This window comes from Girardinichthys multiradiatus, chromosome 8 (genome assembly GCF_021462225.1).
Source record: "Girardinichthys multiradiatus isolate DD_20200921_A chromosome 8, DD_fGirMul_XY1, whole genome shotgun sequence".
Taxonomy (NCBI): Eukaryota; Metazoa; Chordata; class Actinopteri; order Cyprinodontiformes; family Goodeidae; genus Girardinichthys; species Girardinichthys multiradiatus.
Window position 1 is genome coordinate 777,426 of NC_061801.1, and position 20,439 is coordinate 797,864.

The window sequence follows — 20,439 nt, forward strand, 5'->3', positions numbered from 1 at the left end:
GATTATTGTTTCATGCAACATATAAACAAACATTCATTCCATCAAAACAAAGACAAAATATCAAAGACAGACAAATGGCCAAATTTGAAGCTTCAAGAATTCAAAGAAATTTTTAACAATCTCTTTTCAGAATATGTTTTCTCAACCATATCTTTTAATGCTATAATTGATAAATGTTGTTATGACAATCTTCAGGATCCTTTTTAAAAAATGAGTGCACATAGTCCAAAAAGATCTCAAAGTATTTAGAAGCACAGCAACAGTTTTCTCTTAAATTAATCCAAATTTACTGATGCTAAAACCTTTTGCTAATTCTTTGTACTGTAACTCTGTAATAATAACTACAATCCTGAGAGTTATTGTTATAATTCTCTTTTTGTTTGGCTCAATTTGATCGCAGCTGTATTGCAGAATTTCAAGTTAAATGCAAAGAAGTATTTTAATTCAATTCAATTCAAATTCAAAGATACTTTATTGATCCCCGAGGGGAAATTAGAAAAGTCAGCATTGACATTTTTATGGTATACCCAAACTAAAAAAAACTGCAGTGTTTGACTTAATCAGAAATTAAGATAAGAAGTTTGTCTCCAAACTGGACTTTTTCCCACATAGTGTTTCAAAAATAACAACCATCATTTTCTTTAATTCGGGCTATTTAAATTTTGAGAGTTGGGGAAAACTTATTACTAGAACCCCTCTTTTACAATCAAAATGCAGATAAATGTTCCAATATTTTATCTCTTAGTAATCTGAAATCACCTTGTGTACCTTTGTACTCATATGTATTCTTTTAATCTTTAAACCCTAAGAAATCAAACAAGGAGACTTGAGTTTGAGCCGACCATCCTCTTACTGTTAAGAGAGCCTTTATTTATTTTCTTTTCCTAAAATGAAGGATTTTACTTGTCTTGATTCTGTTATAAAGAATCCTAGCCTTGGTTCCAAAACTAAACTCTTCAACCCCAATCTGTGTTCCCCAGAGTAGAAATTTTGAGTATTATTGCATTTCAAAGCCACCAAATGACTGGAACTCATCATTGGCTTAGATCTGTTTTAATAGGTAATCGGTCTACCTTTAATTAAATATTATAATTTTATGGACCCAAAATCTATGGCTTACGGGCTTCAGGAGTCCAGGAACCACAAGTTGAGTACTACTGCATTGAACAATGGTGTTAACTTTCTGCAGAGATTGAAGGATTGGCTAAATATATTATTTCTGCTTGGACAATAATCAGATTTAAAATTATTAGTTCACAGCTCCTAATTTACCTCAGATCATATTTGCTCCTAACCCAGTTCATAATAAGCTTCAGACAAACATTTTGCTAAAAAACAAAACAAAAAACACAGATCTGTTTTAAAATAAAGAAAAAGCATGCTTAAAAAAACTTATTACTGTGGTGGAAAATAACTCCACGGTTCTGAAGGCCTTTTCATGCAGAGTCTTTTAGGAAACATGAGATTAGTTTAATTTTTTTGTGTGGTACCACTGTCCAATCAGATTCTTTCTAAATAACCCCATTTTCCATTCTCATTTTAAAGGTTTGTTTTACCAAGGGAAATGTGTTTAACAAAACCAATTACTCTCAAACGTTTTAGCTGGTGATATCTCAGAAAACAACAAGTGTTTTAATATTCCTATGCAACACAGAACTGATCAGGTTTCTCTTTCCTTCTCCAAAGGGAGAAAAAAGGAAACTGCAGAACCAAGCCTTTCATAGTTTTTTTGTCAGGACCTGATATAAGGTACAGTATAAATCAACACGCTGCATGAATCAGAAGAGGGAAGAAAAACCTAATTTAACCTCTTCCCAGCAGCTGCTGTGAAAAACAATGAATTTGTACTTTCCATAAGCGTCAGTTAGCACTTGCGGACAAAACTGCACCAAACTGTAAGTACTGTGTCAGAAACTGTATGAAGACCATCTGCAGGAGAACTAAGCCTGTTTTAATGAGGTATCTACCCATTAGATTTATGGGATACAAACTCTGACAACAGAAAATAATGCCTGAAGGAGAAACCCATCAGGTTTTACGCATGCGCTGGGTTTTAAAAAAATGCTCCTTCATGAGATCTGTCCTGAGAATAACATAGAAACACTTGGTTACTGCTGAGTTTTGGAGATGTTGTAACTTCCTCTGCTTTTAATAACTTTTAATAACTAGAATAATTGACCCTGAATATTCCACGACAAAAGAGAACTTGTTTCTCTAAAAGAATTAACCGGAAAGTATCAAATGAGCTAAGTTATCACCCTTTTAAAGATACTTTTCTAACCCTAAAATAACATTTTAACCCGCTATATCTGTCCACGTCAAGCAAGCGTGTCACATGAGCAGCAGTTAATAAGCGTTCTTCATTGCAGAAAATAGGAAACGATTTATGCAAATGTGTGTGTGTTTGTACGTTACCCCCATCAGTTTCTAAATCGCTCCAGAGTCAGACTGTCATGGCACACAGTCCTCTATCAGTCCAAAAAACAACCAGGCCCTTCCCAGGTTTGTTGGTGAGACATTGAATCATTCTTTGTCCACTTTAACTTCTCCAGGACTTGAGAAAGAATAAACTTTGCTCCGGTTTCTCTTCTGCCCGCATAAGATGCTTTCAATGTAAATCCAGTGTATCACTCTTCTGGCTCTTGCAAACAGCATGGATCGTTGTCCATCTCAGTGGGTCCAGATTTCTTCTGAGTTTTTTTTTTTTTTTTTCTTGTAGAAAGTCACACTGCAATTTTCAACATGCAGGAAGGCAGATCTCTCTCTTTCAGGCCGTGCTGGAGAAGCGTCTCTGGTGTAGTAGCCATGGAGAAGGGCAGGTTTCTAAAATCCAGACTCAAAAACGCAGATGTTGAACTCAAATCCCATATATGTGTGTATTTGTGTGTGAGAGAGGCAGAAGAAAAGTTTAGTATAGGTTCAGATTTTGCACAAAGAAATATTATCAGTCAGTCAGTCAGTTGTCCCCCTGCCTGTCACTTTCTTTCATAACATGCACTATACTCCTTTCTAAAACAACTTTCTTTTCGCATCTCTAATGTCCCTTTTCACTTTTACCTTCTTTCCCGACTGATCGCAATATTTAAGACAAACGAAACTTCCTTCAGGAAAGTTTGAACTCTTTAACCCTCTGTGCTTTTCCTTATGTTCTTTTTATTTTTCCATCAACTGTTTTACTTGAAACTATTTAAACTATTTAACTTATTTACACTCAAACTTCCACGCTGTGAAAAACCAAACTCATCTTCCAAATTAAAGCACATTTAACACAATCATCCCCACTTTTTCCTTTCATTATTTTATAAATCAGAGTATGAAGAAGGAGACACCCCTGATGCCTCAAGGTTCCGGAACCATTTTTTGTTTACCCGTTCAGCGGCACGTCTGCCCTCTGGCTTTTCTCCTTTATGAGGTGTAGAAAATAGCTAAAAACCACCCGCAAAACCCCGTGTTTTGCTTTATCCCATTGTTACCAATGAGAACCTGCAATTCCTTTTGCAGGGTAACTGGGCCCTCAGCTGATGTCCTCCCTCTCGCAACTTTGGAACCTAATTAATTAGTTAGGAGATGATGGTTAATGTGTAATAAAAATAATAATATACATTATATCATACAGAGCAACTTCTCACCCAGATATATTTGAAGACAAATAGTTCGGATCCAATCGGCCAGAAGCCGCAGGCGGGCACCAGAACTCCCCTCCGTAATAAGGAGGTGGACTGAGAACAACGTCTCCAGGCTGGCCAGGCGTCCGTGTCCCCCTCCTGCGGTCTCCTCTGGCACGTTAGATCCTGTTCGTGACGCCAAAATTGTTGTGGAATTTCCTTATCAAAGTGGGTAGAAGTTGACTCATAACAAGAGAAAATCCGGACTTTGTCTTTATAAGTTTTATTCAAAGGCATTCAGCGTTTGAATGACTCTGTCACCGAGCAAGTCAGTTGAAACAGAGCCCCGAACGCTATTTACACACAGTATTTATACCAGAACAAGACAGTGTTATCTCAACTGCAAAGAGTCTGTGTTTTATGACCCAAACACTTCTTGAGTTCAAAGGTGACAAGGTTATCTAGGAACAGACCTAACTGCCCTTCCTGACATCGTCCTAAAAGATGGGTCTGAACCATTAAACTTCTGATAATGGCTTTTACAGCTTCTTCCTCTAACACAGATGTTCTGAGGAGTAAGATAAAAAAGGTCATACACTGGAATGCTTACTAAAAGAATTTCCATTACAACTGTCTATCAATAATGTTTTCATAGTAAGGCTCTACGATAGTCAACCCAGTGGTTAAATAATTATTAGCCTAATTAATCCAAAACTAAGTGATACTTTCCGATTCAAGCATCAAACATCCTGAGATGACAGATGTAAATATTTGTTTATTGGCTGATAAAACTGTGCATGCTATGATTTCAAATGTGAAGGAAGGTGATGGAGGAGCATTATTTTTTTATGGCAGCATGTCTTCCTACGCCACTGAAAAAAAAGTCTGATACACAATAGTGTTACGGGGGTTGAATGTTTGTGGTCCTCTACATGAGTAGCTATACACATATGTTCATTTTGATTAACATTGGCAGAGTGCTGGTCTACGCTACTGCTATTTAAATTATCTTGCCTCTCATCCACTGACAGCTTGATGATAAACCCTGTCCTGTATCAATCATGTACTACATGGAGATTTAATTCTGACCCACAGTTGAAGCCTAGAAAGATTAGCAACATAATAATCTTGGATTATTACATTTAAAGTGTTAAGTCATTTTCAGTGTCATCTGAGCTCTGATTGTTGTCATGTGTATTCAAAGGAGGGTCAGTAGATCCTGTACCTCTGAAACCTTACCGAGTCTGAAATGAAATCTAACAATTAATTGCATTTTGGGCTTAATGGCATGATTTACACTACCTAACTTTAAAAATGTTAAAGATGAATGTTGTTACATTGGATTTTAAAGTCTAAGGTGAATTTTAGGACCTGTGAACTCTGTGCTCACAAAATGCAAACGCATGCAAATGCTGTGCTGGAACATCCAAACCTGTTTCAGGTTATTGACAAAAATGTTTGTCTCATGATGCCTGATCCGCATTTAATATGTCAAAAATAGGAATAAATGCTATTGATATTGATGGATGTCTGTAAAAATGTGATGAGCTTCAATCCGACTGACCTTCACAGAGAGGAACATTCTTGTTGTTATTTCTGGGGTTCGCCAAATAACAAGAATCATTGATTTTTTTTCTTCATAAACCCCAAAACATTAATCCCGCTTAAGCCTGTTGAACCTTCATCCAATTTTAGCTTGAAGATTGGAGCTGCCATGTATTCTATTGTCATTTTGAAGCTCTACTGTCCAATCTGCAGGAAAGCATCAATCTTACACATTTTAAGTAACCGTCCATCCAAGCAGCCTGGATCTCATTCTGCATGACATAAATGAATAAACAAGTTAATTTAGGAGATTAATATTCAGATATTATACAATCAAGTGGATTTAAAAAATAACATAAATGGAAATTAAAGCCTGTACGAACTTTGGTTTACGGTTAATGCCCTTTCTCTGGAGAATGTTGATCGATGTGACTGTGATTGCCACACTGTGTTAGTTTATTGTACTCCATGTCACTATTTCAAATGTATAAAATCTCAGAGTCATTATGTTAGCTGTGTTCCATGAGCTGAGACCTCTTAGAGAATCCAATGGTTGGAGCAGATCATCAGCTCAGAGAAATGTTGCTTAAAATGTGTATTACTTTTATTTCAACATGCCAAAAAAACATCCAGCCCGTGTACCACTGCAGCTGCTCAGATATGTTTGCGCATGTGGGTCATTCTGGTTAGCTGGCTGAGTTTCTCTGCTTGCCTAATGTCAGTATAGCTTCTGCAGGAAGAGGGAAGCTGATGATAAGCTCTTAGTCATCTTCTGCTGCGGGTTTCTTCTGAAATTACATTTAGTAATTTTAATGCTCTTTTTATTTTCCTGCTGAACACCAGCATTAAGCAGCTAGCAGTACAGCAGGAATATCTGATACCTGACTGAAAAAGCAAAACACATACACTCACCGGCCACTTTATTAGGTACACCTTGCTAGTTCCGGGGTGGACCCCCTTGTGCCTTCAGAACTGCCTTAATCCTTCGTGGCATAGATTCAACAAGGCACTGGAAACATTCCTCAGAGAGTTTGGTCCATATTGACATGATAGCGTCACACAGATGCTGCAGATTTGTCGGCTGCACATCCGTGATGCGAATCTCCCGTTCCACCACATCCCAAAGGTGCTCTATTGGATTGAGATCTGGTGACTGGAGGCCATTTGAGTACAGTGAACACATTGTCATGATCAGGAAACCAGTCTGAGATGATTCATACATGGCGCGTTATCCTGCTGGAAGTAACCATCAGAAGATGGGTACACTGTGGTCATAAAGGGATGGACATGGTCAGCAACAATACTCAGGTAGGCTGTGGCATTGACACAATGCTCAATTGGTACTAAGGGGCCCAAGGTATGCCAAGAAAATGTCCCCCACACCATTACACCACCACCATCAGCCTGAACCGTCGATACAAGGCAGGATGGATCCATGCTTTCATGTTGTTGACGCCAAATTCTGACCCTACCATCCGAATGTTGCAGCAGAAATTGAGACTCATCAGACCAGGCAACGTTTTTCCAATTTTCTAGTGTCCAATTTTGGTGAGCCTGTGCGAATTGTAGCCTCAGTTTCCTGTTCTAAGCTGACAGGAGTGGTCTTCTGCTGCTGTAGCCCATTCGCCTCAAGGTTCGACATGTGCATTCAGAGATGCTCTTCTGCATGCCTTCGTTGTAACGAGTGGTTTTTTGAGTTACTGTTGCCTTTCTATCAGCTCAAACCAGTGTGGCCATTCTCCTCTGACCTCTGGCATCAACAAGGCATTTGCGCCCACAGAACTGCCGCTCACTGGATCATTTCTCTTTTTCGGACCATTCTCTGTAAACCTTAGAGATGGTAGTGCGTGAAAATCCCAGTAGATCAGCAGTTTCTGAAATACTCAGACCAGCCCATCTGGCACCAATAACCATGCTACGTTCAAAGTCACTTAAATCACCTTTTTTCCCCTTTTGGGGCCATCCATTTTGGTCGCACATTTTGACACATGCAGCTATTCAGCTGCAGACGTCGCAGCTCTGACGTCACTGGGAGCATAAACCGGCTGAGATGGAGAGTTTCGGGGCCATTTCCCGCCTGTCTCATAGGACAGCGCATATCTGGAGAGACAAAAGCTCGCAGGCGAACTTTTGCTCCACAAAGCCATTCCCGGAAGAGCTGTCTGATATGAGAAGATCAGAGGATTTATTCACCGATCGAAGACCACGCCACACCCGGCGCAGGTGGAAATCCACAGAGGTTTTATTTCCAAAGAGATGAGTTCCCTCCTTGTGTATGCAGTCGACTAAACGGTTCGTCATCTTTTTCCCTCCTGGACGGATGAGAAGTTACCGTTTTTTTGTTTTTTTTCTTGATTTGATCACGGACGCGTGATCCCCTCCTCCCCTCCTTTTTCTTCAGACCTGATCCCATCCTCAACCGGTGGAGAGCAGAAATCAACTTCAAAGTAATTTCGTTATTTTCATATTAAACCGGATAGGTCCATTTAGAAGTCTGGGCAGGATGAGGCAGTTAAGGTGATGTAGGATCACCAGTAGTTAATCTCAGGTATTAACTTGTTGCATGCAATACTGATTGAATTATGTTATGCTGAGCTGTGTTTTGATTTGCTACTCAAGCGCTGCTGAATTGTGCGTGGTTAATGTTTTGTCCGGCTGATCTCAAATCAGCCAGGAGTTAGAAGTTGGACTTTTAAAGTTTTCATTCAAAGCAACTGCGGTCTGGGCTTCGCCCGACCACTCTTTGTTCCAGTTTTATTGCTGGAGATTTTCCACTGAGTTCCCGCCTCAGAGTTTTATGACTCTTTGTTAAGATTTGGGGCGTTCAGCTGATGGTGGCTAAAGGGGCGTGGCCCCACCATTTTATCAGCTGATTGCTGCGATCAAGACATCAGCACGACAGGAGGATTTCTTTCCATTTAACCCAAATTACACATTTTGTCCACAAAACTTCTGGTTTGATCTTCATAGACACTAAATGCACATATATTTTTCTTTTATTATCATTGTTAGGTAGTCATTTTTATCCCCTTTGTGTAGAATGGTGCTTGTTAGTTAGGTGAAGGTTTTTGGACCAGAATAATGGTATATCAGGATTATTTGGCTTGAATAAATCTTCATATATATAATTAAGAGAAGCGTTTGTGTTTATTTCATGCAAGAGTGATTTATCTGTCAAAACAAGGTCGAAGTTCCCCCCACCTTCGGTGAAGAGGTTGAATAAACAGTGACAGTTGGTGGTTTGGTTAATAATTTGTAATTATTAAAGAGCTTTGAGCCCATAATCACAACACCAGAGGACATCTCTGATTTCTTTCATAAGTCATAATTTTTGGTTAAATTTTCAAATTATGATTTTAAATTACAATTCTTGATGAATATTAATTAATCAATAATCAAAATCCTTACACCCCATTCTGATGCTCGGTTTGAACTGCAGCAGATCATCTTGACCATGTCTACATAACATAAAATGCATTGAGTTGCTGCCATGTGATTGGCTGATTAGAAATTTGCGTAAAGGAGCAGTTGGACAGGTGTACCTAATAAAGTGACCGGTGAGTGTATATAGTGTGCAGAGGATAGGGAGCCAGCTTCAGATGATCCAGGTGGTTTTACAAGACTGACACAAATCACAAAAGTTTTCTTTTTCCAAAATAAAAGGTTCTCCCTGAATTTTCAGAAAAAGTTTTTCGAAAGAATGAAAAATGGAGATTCTATGCAAAGCAACGTGTCCTCATTTTTGGCATTCTAAAATCCTACAGTCATTGAAGGTTTTTCCTCCCTACAGAAGAGTTTGCATGCAAATTGGTTGAATTACGTATGTTCAATGTTTAACATCATGCGATAGATGCCAGGTTAGACCTGCTAATGTTCCAATAATTAACCTAATTTTAGTTGATTGTGTTAACATCCATCTTCTCTGGACCAGCAGCAGACTGCAGTCCTGGACTAAAAGTTTACAACGGTTATTTCATAAACCCCATTATAACCACCTCCACAGCTCTCTATAGGAAGATGTCACGATATTTGATTGTAAGTAAAGTTTTGTTCTCAGATGAGGTCCACGGATCTGTGTAGCATAGACACACACATACATAGATGCACAGTGTTTGGGTACCTAGAAGAATGAACTGACTGAACCTATATAGCACCTTTCTAGTTATGCAGACCACTCAAAGCACTTTACACTAGAGCCACATTCACCCAATCAACCTCACACATTTATTTCATAAACCGATACACGGACCATTAGGCAACTTAAGCTGGGGAACAATCGTCTGTATAAGATGGGGAATATTTGAGAGGGAGGGGGAGAGGGGAGGGGGGGGGGGGGGAGAGCCCACCAAAAGGACATGCGTTCTAAAGCACCTTTTTTTTGTAAACTTTTTTGGCCACAAATAAAGCATAATATGGTTGCTTATTGTGCATTGTAGACCGTTTTAAAGTATTTTAAGCTACAATTTAGTGCTTCATAAGTGCTATCATAAAGCTGTAAACTGCTAAAACAATGTAATCTAAATGTGATTTCTATTTTACACTCAATTAGTTAACCTGGCAGGAGACAGATTGTTCTGTCAGACCCTCGCTCCTCAGGTACCGCCAGCTGGTTTTTAAATACATACATACAAAAAATATCTATTTTATTTCCCATGTTATAAATGTATATTTGAATGTCTACATTGAGAGCAAAGTGGAACCAAAGTCAAATTTCTAGGTGAATTAAGATAATTCTGGTTCTGGTCTTGATTTAAAAAATCTGAATAAACAATAACTGATAATCCACACGGATATTTATTGTATTATATAGGGTAAAGTTTGTTTGATTTTTGCTGGGATGGGCGTCCTCCATATTGCGCTCGCTGTATTTGACCCCTCCCTCCTGTCCCTCTCCTGTTGAAACCTGACACAAGCTGCTGATTGGTTTTCCTGCCTTAAGTGTTGCCTGCTTTATCTTGTGTTCAGTTCAGAGTTGCCAAGTCCGCTTATTATAAGTGACGTTGGGCTTTTTTGGGCTTGTTTTTGAATGTCATTATCTCCCAGCTGCCCAGAATAAAGCAAAACACGAGTTTCCTGGTTATTGCACCCACACAGTTGACTCTGCAGACCCCAAACATACTCACGCCACAGTGACAGGGAAAAGAGTGATGAGACAGCGTTAGAATATGGGAAAAATGAAAAATATAAAATGTGTCTTTTCTTTTAAACAAAGTTTAAGAAAGAAAGTTTTTTTTTGACGGTGTTTACTGTCATTTCACTGTTACGTATGCAAAACACACTTTTCTTTTTATCAGAGTTTAAAAAGATTGAAGTTATTCAAAGAATTTAAGTTATTCAAACTTTGTATGATGAAAGCGATGAGCAAAATTTGGCTGTTGCTTATGTATAATGTCATAATAAATGTATTATAGTACTGTTTACGAGCGGCTTCTGTTTTACATAGTGTGGTGGGTTGCCTTGTGGCTTGTTTTCATAGAGCTGGTTGCTTGTTTCTCTTTCGAGATCTGGCAACACTGGTTGTACTGAGGATACACCATCGACACAGATACTGCTAACAAATTGCTTCTCTGGACCTGCTAACATGTCTGGCAGAAAAAGCAGTCTGTCGGTCAGATTCAGGACACTGTCAAGCTTTTAATCGTCTTTTTGTCACTTAGTATAATAAAGATGCAGAAAAGAAAAAGGCAGAAGATTAACAACTTTTTCAAGAGAAATCATCTAAGTGATATTACTGTAAAAAGCTAAAAGCCAGTTTAAATGAAAAAGTAACAAATGTAAATTTTTTTGAATAAACATTTTGTGTGGACTGAGCCATAAAGTATTTCAATCATTTTCAGCCTAGTCTTTACCACTGGACCCTAGTGTTTAAGGGAAAGGCAGTTACAGGAGGCATATGTTTCAGAGAGCACATGAAGGTTTAAAGGTCAGCAATTAAATAAATCTAGGTTTAAACTATAATATGTTTCAGTTACAGTTTGTTAAAAAAGTCAGTTGATTTTGTTTTTGTTTTTTTTCCCTATAAACTGTTATAACACAGTCAAAAACACATAGTAAAACTAAATAACTGACATACTGGAAGTTGAAGTAGTCTTATAGCAAGAGATGAGAGCCTCGCCTCAAAAGGAAATACTGCAGCTCCTCTCTATGAAATATCTAAAGTTTCTAACAAAACACGGTGTTCCCCACCATAATTACTTTAGTGACATTGGGGGAGCTGCATTCACTTCAAGTTCGTCATGGTAACAACAGCATTGTTCAGTTCAAAGCTCTCAAATACTGTGAGCTCCACCTTATTTGAGGGCATTCATACACAACTCTGGAGACTGATAAAGTCATACAGAAAATGCTGCCAAAGGTTGTTCAATATGCAGTTGAATCATGGAGTGTACTCTGATTTTCACACAGTCTCTCCAGTTTGTTTCTGTTGAATAAATCTGGATTATGATGTGTGTGGTTAGTTTTTTGTATAGTGAAGGTCACATGATTTCTGATATTCCATCTGCAGGGTAACGCTGGACAGGTATTGCACAATATGATATTATAGTCCCCAGACACAACCTGTGAAAGAGGTTGTTTCCCCACAACAGATGATAATGTTGGAAATACTTGAGTCTTTCTAAGAGTTGGAGCTCATGGCTCACTAAGGTACAGCTGACTGAAGACTTGCTAATAATCAAGCAACAGTTTTGCTATAGAATTAAAAGGGGGTGTACTTTAGAATTGAAAGGGAATGTACTTTCTTTTTAGAATGACTGCATGTATTTTAAGAAATTAGTTGAATCAGGGTTAAAATAAGCTTTTTGACAGTTATGGTAAAATAACAAAGGTCTTTCATATCAGTATTGATCTACTTGTTAGAATTATTTATAAGAATATACTATTGTTGGGATTATGATTATTGATTAATTAATATTTATCAAAAATTATAATTAAAAATCATAATTTGAGAAAATTTATTTCTTAACCAAAAATCCTCATTTGTGAATCGAAACCGGAGATGTCCTCTGGTGTTATAATTGTGGCTCATAGCCTTTGATAATTACAATTATTAAATTCTCGGTAATAGTTGGTAACTATTATTAGATGTCACTGTTTAATCAACCGTTTCTGCCGAAACATGGGGAACTGTAACCTTATTTTGACAGACAAATCACTCTTGCACAAAATAAACACAAACGCCTTCTCTTTATCTATGTGAATATTTATTAAATCAATAGCCCTGGTACAACTCGCTCTTCCGATTCAATAATCTTCACCTAATCAAACATGCAAAGTTCTACTAACAAGGGTAAAATATCAAACCAAACAAAACAAAACAAACATCATAGGGTGCCTTTAACCAGCAGTTATGGCAAACAAGTGATAATGTGATGCTGAGCGGAGCTCGGGGAGGCCACTCCCCAAAGTGTAGCTCAGCGGGACACAGGCAGTCATAAACTTCCTCCAAGCAAAGTTGTAAACCCAGAGGACAAAGGATCATAAACTTTTGGTGGCAAACTAGTAAGGCACGAAGTTGAAGACAAAGAAAATGGTTGATTTTCACCATAAGGTTATTATTAGCAGTCCAGTTTCACAGCGCACCTGCGCTCAGGTGTTCGCACTGTAAAAGCACAACTTGCGAGACTTGGCAGCCTCCAAAATTCAACAGCAGTTGTTTCAAAAAAAAGGTTGCATGCACATACAATTCAGAACACATTAGACTATAAGTGGCGAATCTAATCGTGCTAAAATCCTATTTCTACCCTGCTCAGACTACTTTAGTAGAAATAAAATAAAAAAACAGAGCGGAGTTACTTGGTGGAGTCTTCCTTCTGGGGCGAGAGTGAGAAAGGGAGGGGGGAGTTACTGCACGTCCGCAGTTAAACCCAAGAAGAGTGGTCAATCCTCGTCCTCTGGCCTCCTTGGTGAAAGGGGAAAATATGATCTGACCGTTAGTAGTCGACTGGAGCAAAAACAAGGGTGGCAATCCGTCTCCTTGAAATCTCTGTGGGTTTTTTTTCTTCTGTTACGTGTTAAACTCACGTCTTCAATCGGTAAAGTGAAATTTCTGGCCTTCTTATTCCAGAAACTTCTTTCATAAATTTTTCTTTTTCGTTGGCCAACGGGGAGAATGAATGAAAATCCACGTGGGACTTCTTCTCCAGAATGCTGCTTCAGTTGCGTGGTAACCGCATCTCAGTCCCAAGCTGAGAGCAATGGTGGGCCGTCTCATACTCTTTTATATAGTTGACTGTGGCCTCAGAGCTGCGACAGCCCGTCCTATCAGCCGCAGTGCCCGCTGGGATTTGTAGTAGCGGACTATATGGGATACAAAATGGCCGAAAATGCCGGAAGGCCTGGTGGCGTCCAGCAATGTGTAAATGGTCCAATATTCAGCAAAACATAGTCCAACACTATTTTCCTAATGAGGCAGTATTTTTAAAGATATCTCTAGGCTGATCTAAATTTTTGGGGGTTTAGGCTGGTGCTTGCTCGCCTGTGTACCTGCTGAACACTTTTCTTACTCCTGTTGTTTTTCAGGTGAAGAATTCTATGAGACTTCTCCATACGAGCCAATCCATTTCTCTGAGGAATTCAGGCATGCCTCCATTATCTCAGGTAAAATTGCTCCTCAGTGTGTGCGTGTGTGTGTGTTTGTTTGTTTTTATTGCATGATGAGACCCATTTTCTGAAAATACACTACATTGTGAAGACCCACTGCTCCTTGTGGGAACCAAAGCCTGAAAATGCTGTTGTTGGGTTAGATTTAGGACAAAGTTGTGAATTAAGTTAAGGTTAGGTTTAGGGGAATTGTCAGGGTTAGGCCATATAACTGAATGAAAAATTAATGGAAGTCCCCATAAGGATAGAAAACCCCAAGCACACACACACATACACATGTTTAAGTTGAAGCAGCAGTTGCAGATGATGTGTAGAAGGGGCATTCACGCACTGATTCAGATGAGCTAAACAGTTCATCCTGCTCGTTCCATCTCGGATTGGCTGAATGAATGCTTGTCTTTGTAATTAGAAACCTGAGTGTGTGAATGAAGAAAAGAAGGGCTTTTAAGCCTTCCAAAATTGCCTTCCAAATCCCTTCCAAATATCAACATAATGGTGTCATTTAGCAGGTTTTACAAAGTGATTATTTGGTTTGGATCAATGATCTTTATAGATTTGCTTTCTGTTAAATACTTGTTTAATATTAGAGCTCTGATCAAACCAATCATGAGATGCCTGATTTTATTGTTGTGCAGTACCACAAAAAAAGAAGTTAGAACTTCAGAGTGGAACATGCGTGGAACATCATAACAAGCTGTAAATGTGTAAACCCACATTTAAGCTAGAGCTGTTTGAGCTGATTAATTTAAAGAGTCGAAGCCCTGATGACTGATTAGGAAAGTCGTTGAATTCTTTGCTGTTAACCTGTACTCACTATGAGCAGGTTTTATATGCTGAGACTCAGACTATCTGCTGCCTTTATGCTCTACGTGCCCATCTTTAATGACATCTAGACATGACATTTAGGGCTGCACATTATATCACAGATACATTGTCATCATAATATCTGTTTGTATACAATTGAAATGGCACATGACTGTTTCAAATGTATTACATGTCAGCTATTATATTCATTACACAATTTCATTGATAAGAATTTTGTGGCTGATTTTCAGTTTTTGTACATCTCTTCCTGCTTTTGCTATACTGCATCATGTGTGCTAATAACAGATCACCTCAAATTCCTGGACTGTTGATGGTAACATGTCATTGCATGGTAGAAATATAGCCAAATCAAGATAGTTGTCCAAAAGGTTCAGAGAAAAGATCATTGTCTTGCATAAAATCGTTGCACAAACATACAGTTGAAAACATAATTCCCACAGTTAAAGTTAAAGAAACAGTGACTATGCCACCTGGTGGCAGAAAGTGTAAGTTGTCGGTAGCTACCATCAGATTCAACAGAAACCCTCAACTGACGGCAAAAGACCTGCTGCAAGATTTGGTGGGAGCAGCCAATGAGGTTTCAGTTTCCACAGTAAGAAAGCTTTTGTTTGCTTTCCTTTAAAGTCTGCTTTATGTGTGCTATTAGTGTAGATTAATCTAGCCCAGGTTAGAAGTGTCTAAGTAATGTAATGTTTATCCTGGATAAGTTCTAATGTGGTCCAAGTCCAAAAAGCACTAATATAACCCTTTGTTGAACATTCAAAAATAAATAAAGTTTCACAAATCCCACAATGAGTTTGAGACACTCTGCTTTCAGTGTCTCAAACAATCTAGTCCAGAAGTGAACTATCTAAATATTGTAGTTTTTTAGATAGAGTAGTTTGAAGGTGCTGGAGGTAGTGAAAAATTAGGTGGAATTGCCCTTTAGCTGCTTTCCGAAGTTACAACTGGAAGCCAACGTCAGCTTCGTAACTACAAAATTGAAATGTAGCATATCCAGCTAATACATTTATAAAAACTGTGCTCATCCAATTGGGCTTTGCCCATGACATATTGCCCATGCTCATCCAATCACGTATTTTACTTTTACTGAGGTCCCACCTTCCTCTTTGCAGTTATGATTACTTGAAGAATCCTGCATTTATTCCGCCATTTTTTAAAAGCATTTTTCAGGAATCTATCCTGTCTTGTAGATTTTAGTAATGGTAATATACCAAACAAGATGTATGTACTGATTTGTTGGGTAAAAGAAAACAATGGCAGTGCAGGTATCAATATATTTGTGAAAGACAAAATAAATTCTTTATGAAAGACAATTGGCTGCGTGGAACATGGGAGTGATTGGCGAGAAACCACCAAAGCACAGATGGAAAGCATTTCCTGCCCAGATCCTCAAATTAACAGTAAGCAAATCTGTGTCCTTTTCTCACTAAACACTTTATTGGTGAAATATATCTAATTTCTTCATTCTTACGCAGTACTTGTCCAATCATTGTTTCTTTGCTTTTTATATAACAAACAGCCGCAAGAATATTCCAGAAGCAGAACAGCGTTAGATTATTGTGCAGAAACGACGTCAACAAAAGTCAAAGATATGTATATGAGAACATTATGACTTCTCAAGTCACAGTGCACTTCTGTGCTAAGTTCACTCAGCTCAAGCAGGGACGAATTAATTAGTTAACAGTAGCTCATCAGCAACCAGAGCACTGGACCTGGCTCACGCTGCTGCCGAGCTACCGATAACTCTGCAGCAGCACGAGCCAGGTGCACTGCTCTCTAACGTTTGAGGGAGAGACCCTCCTTTCAACCGGAGTTGAAAGTCTGCTAATATGCATCGGACATCGGCGCCCAGCGACTGAAAAAAAGAATAAATAAAATAATGGATAGTCAGCTTCTGGCCGCAGCCTGACTGCACTAACAAAACAACCAATCAGCAGTGCAATTCTGAGCTTAATAAACAGGTGACAACAGTTAATGTTCACTCAGCTCGAGGAGGAACACAGAGCTACTAGGCAGGAGAACCCGCCCGTTTCTTGAAAGCCCGCTGCTCTCCAGTCTGCTCCTGTAGTCCGAGTGACAGCGAAGATAAATCATTGATTGTGTTTGTCTGTTCTGCTTCACTGTATCTTTAAATTACACCTTGGAAATATACTTTTTATAACCTAGAATTAATTCAATTGTATGCTGGTTTCTCAGAATATTGCAATAAATCCATATTAGCTGCTGTGTTTTATTATTTATAAAGTTTTGGACTTTATTTAAACTATTATTATACATAAAGAACAGAAATACCCTTTCTATTAATCAGCTAATAAAACAAATAATCTTATTCTGGGGAAGATGATGCAAACCAGTAGTCGGGTCATTTTGTCCTTGTCCTGACCAGTTGGTGCTGTAGTTTTCCAGTTTTTATTGTTACTTTAATATTTATCTTCTATTCCCTGTTTTTATTCTTCTTCACAGTTCTTCCACAGAAAGACTCTCAGGTTTAAATACTGTTGCCCTGTTAGGATGTTTAAAGTTTTACCGGATTCTGTTTCAAAGTTTAAAAAATAAATGAGATTTTTTTGGTCAAATATAGTATTTGTCTTGGATGTTTTATTCATAGCTGCAAGTTTGTTTTAGTGTGGAATCATGTCCTACAAAATGAAATGAGATTAACATGTGACCACATATGCATTCCATGTTATGAAATGCGAATGACATGAAACTTTCATATGTGAAATTGTGTGTATCATGTGAGATACACATGGGATTTTCATGTGTGAAGTCATGTGATTTTTTTCTGTAAGGGATGTACATCACAACTGACCCAAAAGATCAAGAACAGTCAGCTCTCTGCTCAGAGCCATAGAAATAAGCCAAATGAGAGGTTCTGTTATGTGAAGAGATAATCCCAAGCAGAAACTTTTAAAGCCTGTCAATCAGCGGAGAAGAAAGATAAAAACCATACAGTGAAAAGACCACCTATAGTGAAACAGGGTGGTGGCTCAGTAACGCCCTGGGGCTGCATTGCCTCATCTGGCTCTGGATACCTGCAGCATGTGGAGGCCAAAATGGAGTCAGATAGCAGGAAATCCTTGGAGAAAATATAATGCTCTCTGTGAGGAAAGTGAAGCTTGGGCATCAATTGACATTTAGACAGGACAATGATCCAAGGCTTAACTCAGCTTAGCTTGGTTTCAGACATCCTACAAAATACTGGAGTAGCCATCAGAGTCTCCTGACCTAAACTCTGTTGAAAATCTGTGGTGGGCTTTGAAAAATGTGGTTGCAGCAAACAACCCCAATAATATTAATAAACTGGAGGCCTCTGCCCATGAGGAGATGACTAATGTTCCTCAGAAATGCTGGATATGTATCACAGCAGGATGACAAAAGGGTGCTTCACTAAGTCCTGATGATGCTAGTCATGAACTGGCTCAATAAGACTGCAGTGGTCATTAAAAGTGACATGTTTGTTAGACTAGTTCAGATGTTTTACAAATAAATCTTAATTGCGATGTGGGTTAAATTTTACTGCAGGATGGAGTCTCATGTTGGATTCCTAAATCTGACACTGATGACCTTGCCCAAGATGCTACAATAAAAGAGTTGAAATTATTATTACAGATAGGAAGATTTATCATAATTAATATCACCACTGAATGATTTTTTAATACATTTGCATCCTTCATATAATTTGTGTTGTTAACTTTCAACAGTCATAGTAGACAAGGAATCAAAGCTGTCCAGGCTGAACCTGGAATAACTTCTCCAAATGCTTTGTTGTAGCATTCTGCAGTGAGTAATTTGGAATATTTTCTGTGTGTCTGAGTAAACTTAAATATGTGGAATATCTGTACTGTGTTCATGCTTGCTGATGTGGAAGCATGACTTTCTGTTAGAGTTAAAAAGCTGATAAATACAGACAAGTGTAATTAAAGACACAAATGAACCAAGTAAGTTTGACTTTGCAGAACAGCGACTTCCTTCTCACAAAGGAAGAAGTCCTTGCACCAGCCTTTTATTTACAACTCACATTCCTTCAAGTAAAAAGCGGGAATCGGTTCAGCCAAATCTTACAGAGATTTCAACTTACAGGTCCTTCTCAAAATATTAGCATATTATGATAAAGTTCATTATTTTCCATAATGTCATGATGAAAATTTAACATTCATATATTTTAGATTCATTGCACACTAACTGAAATATTTCAGGTCTTTTATTGTCTTAATACGGATGATTTTGGCATACAGCTCATGAAAACCCAAAATTCCTATCTCACAAAATTAGCATATCATTAAAAGGGTCTCTAAACGAGCTATGAACCTAATCATCTGAATCAACAAGTTAACTCTAAACACCTGCAAAAGATTCCTGAGGCCTTTAAAACTCCCAGCCTAGTTCATCACTCAAAACCCCAATCATCCCAGAGTGCTGTATCAAGGCACCTCAGTGGGAAGTCTGTGGGAAGGAAAAAGTGTGGCAGAAAACGCTGCACAACGAGAAGAGGTGACCGGACCCTGAGGAAGATTGTGGAGAAGGGCCGATTCCAGACCTTGGGGGACCTGCGGAAGCAGTGGACTGAGTCTGGAGTAGAAACATCCAGAGCCACCGTGCACAGGCGTGTGCAGGAAATGGGCTACAGGTGCCGCATTCCCCAGGTCAAGCCACTTTTGAACCAGAAACAGCGGCAGAAGCGCCTGACCTGGGCTACAGAGAAGCAGCACTGGACTGTTGCTCAGTGGTCCAAAGTACTTTTTTCGGATGAAAGCAAATTCTGCATGTCATTCAGAAATCAAGGTGCCAGAGTCTGGAGGAAGACTGGGGAGAAGGAAATGCCAAAATGCCAGAAGTCCAGTGTCAAGTACCCACAGTCAGTGATGGTCTGGGGTGCCGTGTCAGCTGCTGGTGTTGGTCCACTGTGTTTTATCAAGGGCAGGGTCAATGCAGCTAGCTATCAGGAGATTTTGGAGCACTTCATGCTTCCATCTGCTGAAAAGCTTCATGGAGATGAAGATTTCATTTTTCAGCACGACCTGGCACCTGCTCACAGTGCCAAAACCACTGGTAAATGGTTTACTGACCATGGTATCACTGTGCTCAATTGGCCTGCCAACTCTCCTGACCTGAACCCCATAGAGAATCTGTGGGATATTGTGAAGAGAACGTTGAGAGACTCAAGACCCAACACTCTGGATGAGCTAAAGGCCTCCATGCCACGCCGCATTGAAGCAGTCATTTCTGCAAAAGGATTCCCGACCAAGTATTGAGTGCATAACTGTACACGATTATTTGAAGGTTGACGTTTTTTGTATTAAAAACACTTTTCTTTTATTGGGCGGATGAAATATGCTAATTTTGTGAGATAGGAATTTTGGGTTTTCATGAGCTGTATGCCAAAATCATCCGTATTAAGACAATAAAAGACCTGAAATATTTCAGTTAGTGTGCAATGAATCTAAAATATATGAATGTTAAATTTTCATCATGACATTATGGAAAATAATGAACTTTATCACAATATGCTAATATTTTGAGAAGGACCTTTTCCAACACTTTCATAGAATAGTGCAGCCACTTTCAAAGTCACAAAAAACATCTGCACAGGTGTTCTGTAACTTTCACTTATGGACAATGTGTGATAAACAAGGAAAAGTGTGGTGATACTGAGCTCAGCATGCTGTCAGATGGAACTAAATTTCCCCTTGTTGTTTATGAGCCTGCTGCTTTTATCACCACATGATGCCTGGTTCATAATTATCTAATCTCTCAGAGATCAGTGAGGCAGAATCAATTAAACAACTTTTTTTGAAGATTTGATGTGTTCAGTCCTATCATTCTCCATTCCTTATTAAACCAAAACAAACCTGTGACA

The 20,439-nt window shown here is 38.8% G+C and overlaps 1 protein-coding gene across 1 annotated transcript in view; it reads left to right on the plus strand.

Moving 5' to 3' along the window:
- Positions 1-20,439, plus strand: part of gfra2b (GDNF family receptor alpha 2b) — a 380,025-nt gene that overhangs the window by 98,767 nt on the left and 260,819 nt on the right. The window contains exon 3 of the mRNA XM_047373569.1: positions 13,671-13,748. Within this exon, the coding sequence (XP_047229525.1) occupies positions 13,671-13,748 (78 nt within the window). The remainder of the gene's footprint in view (positions 1-13,670; positions 13,749-20,439) is intronic.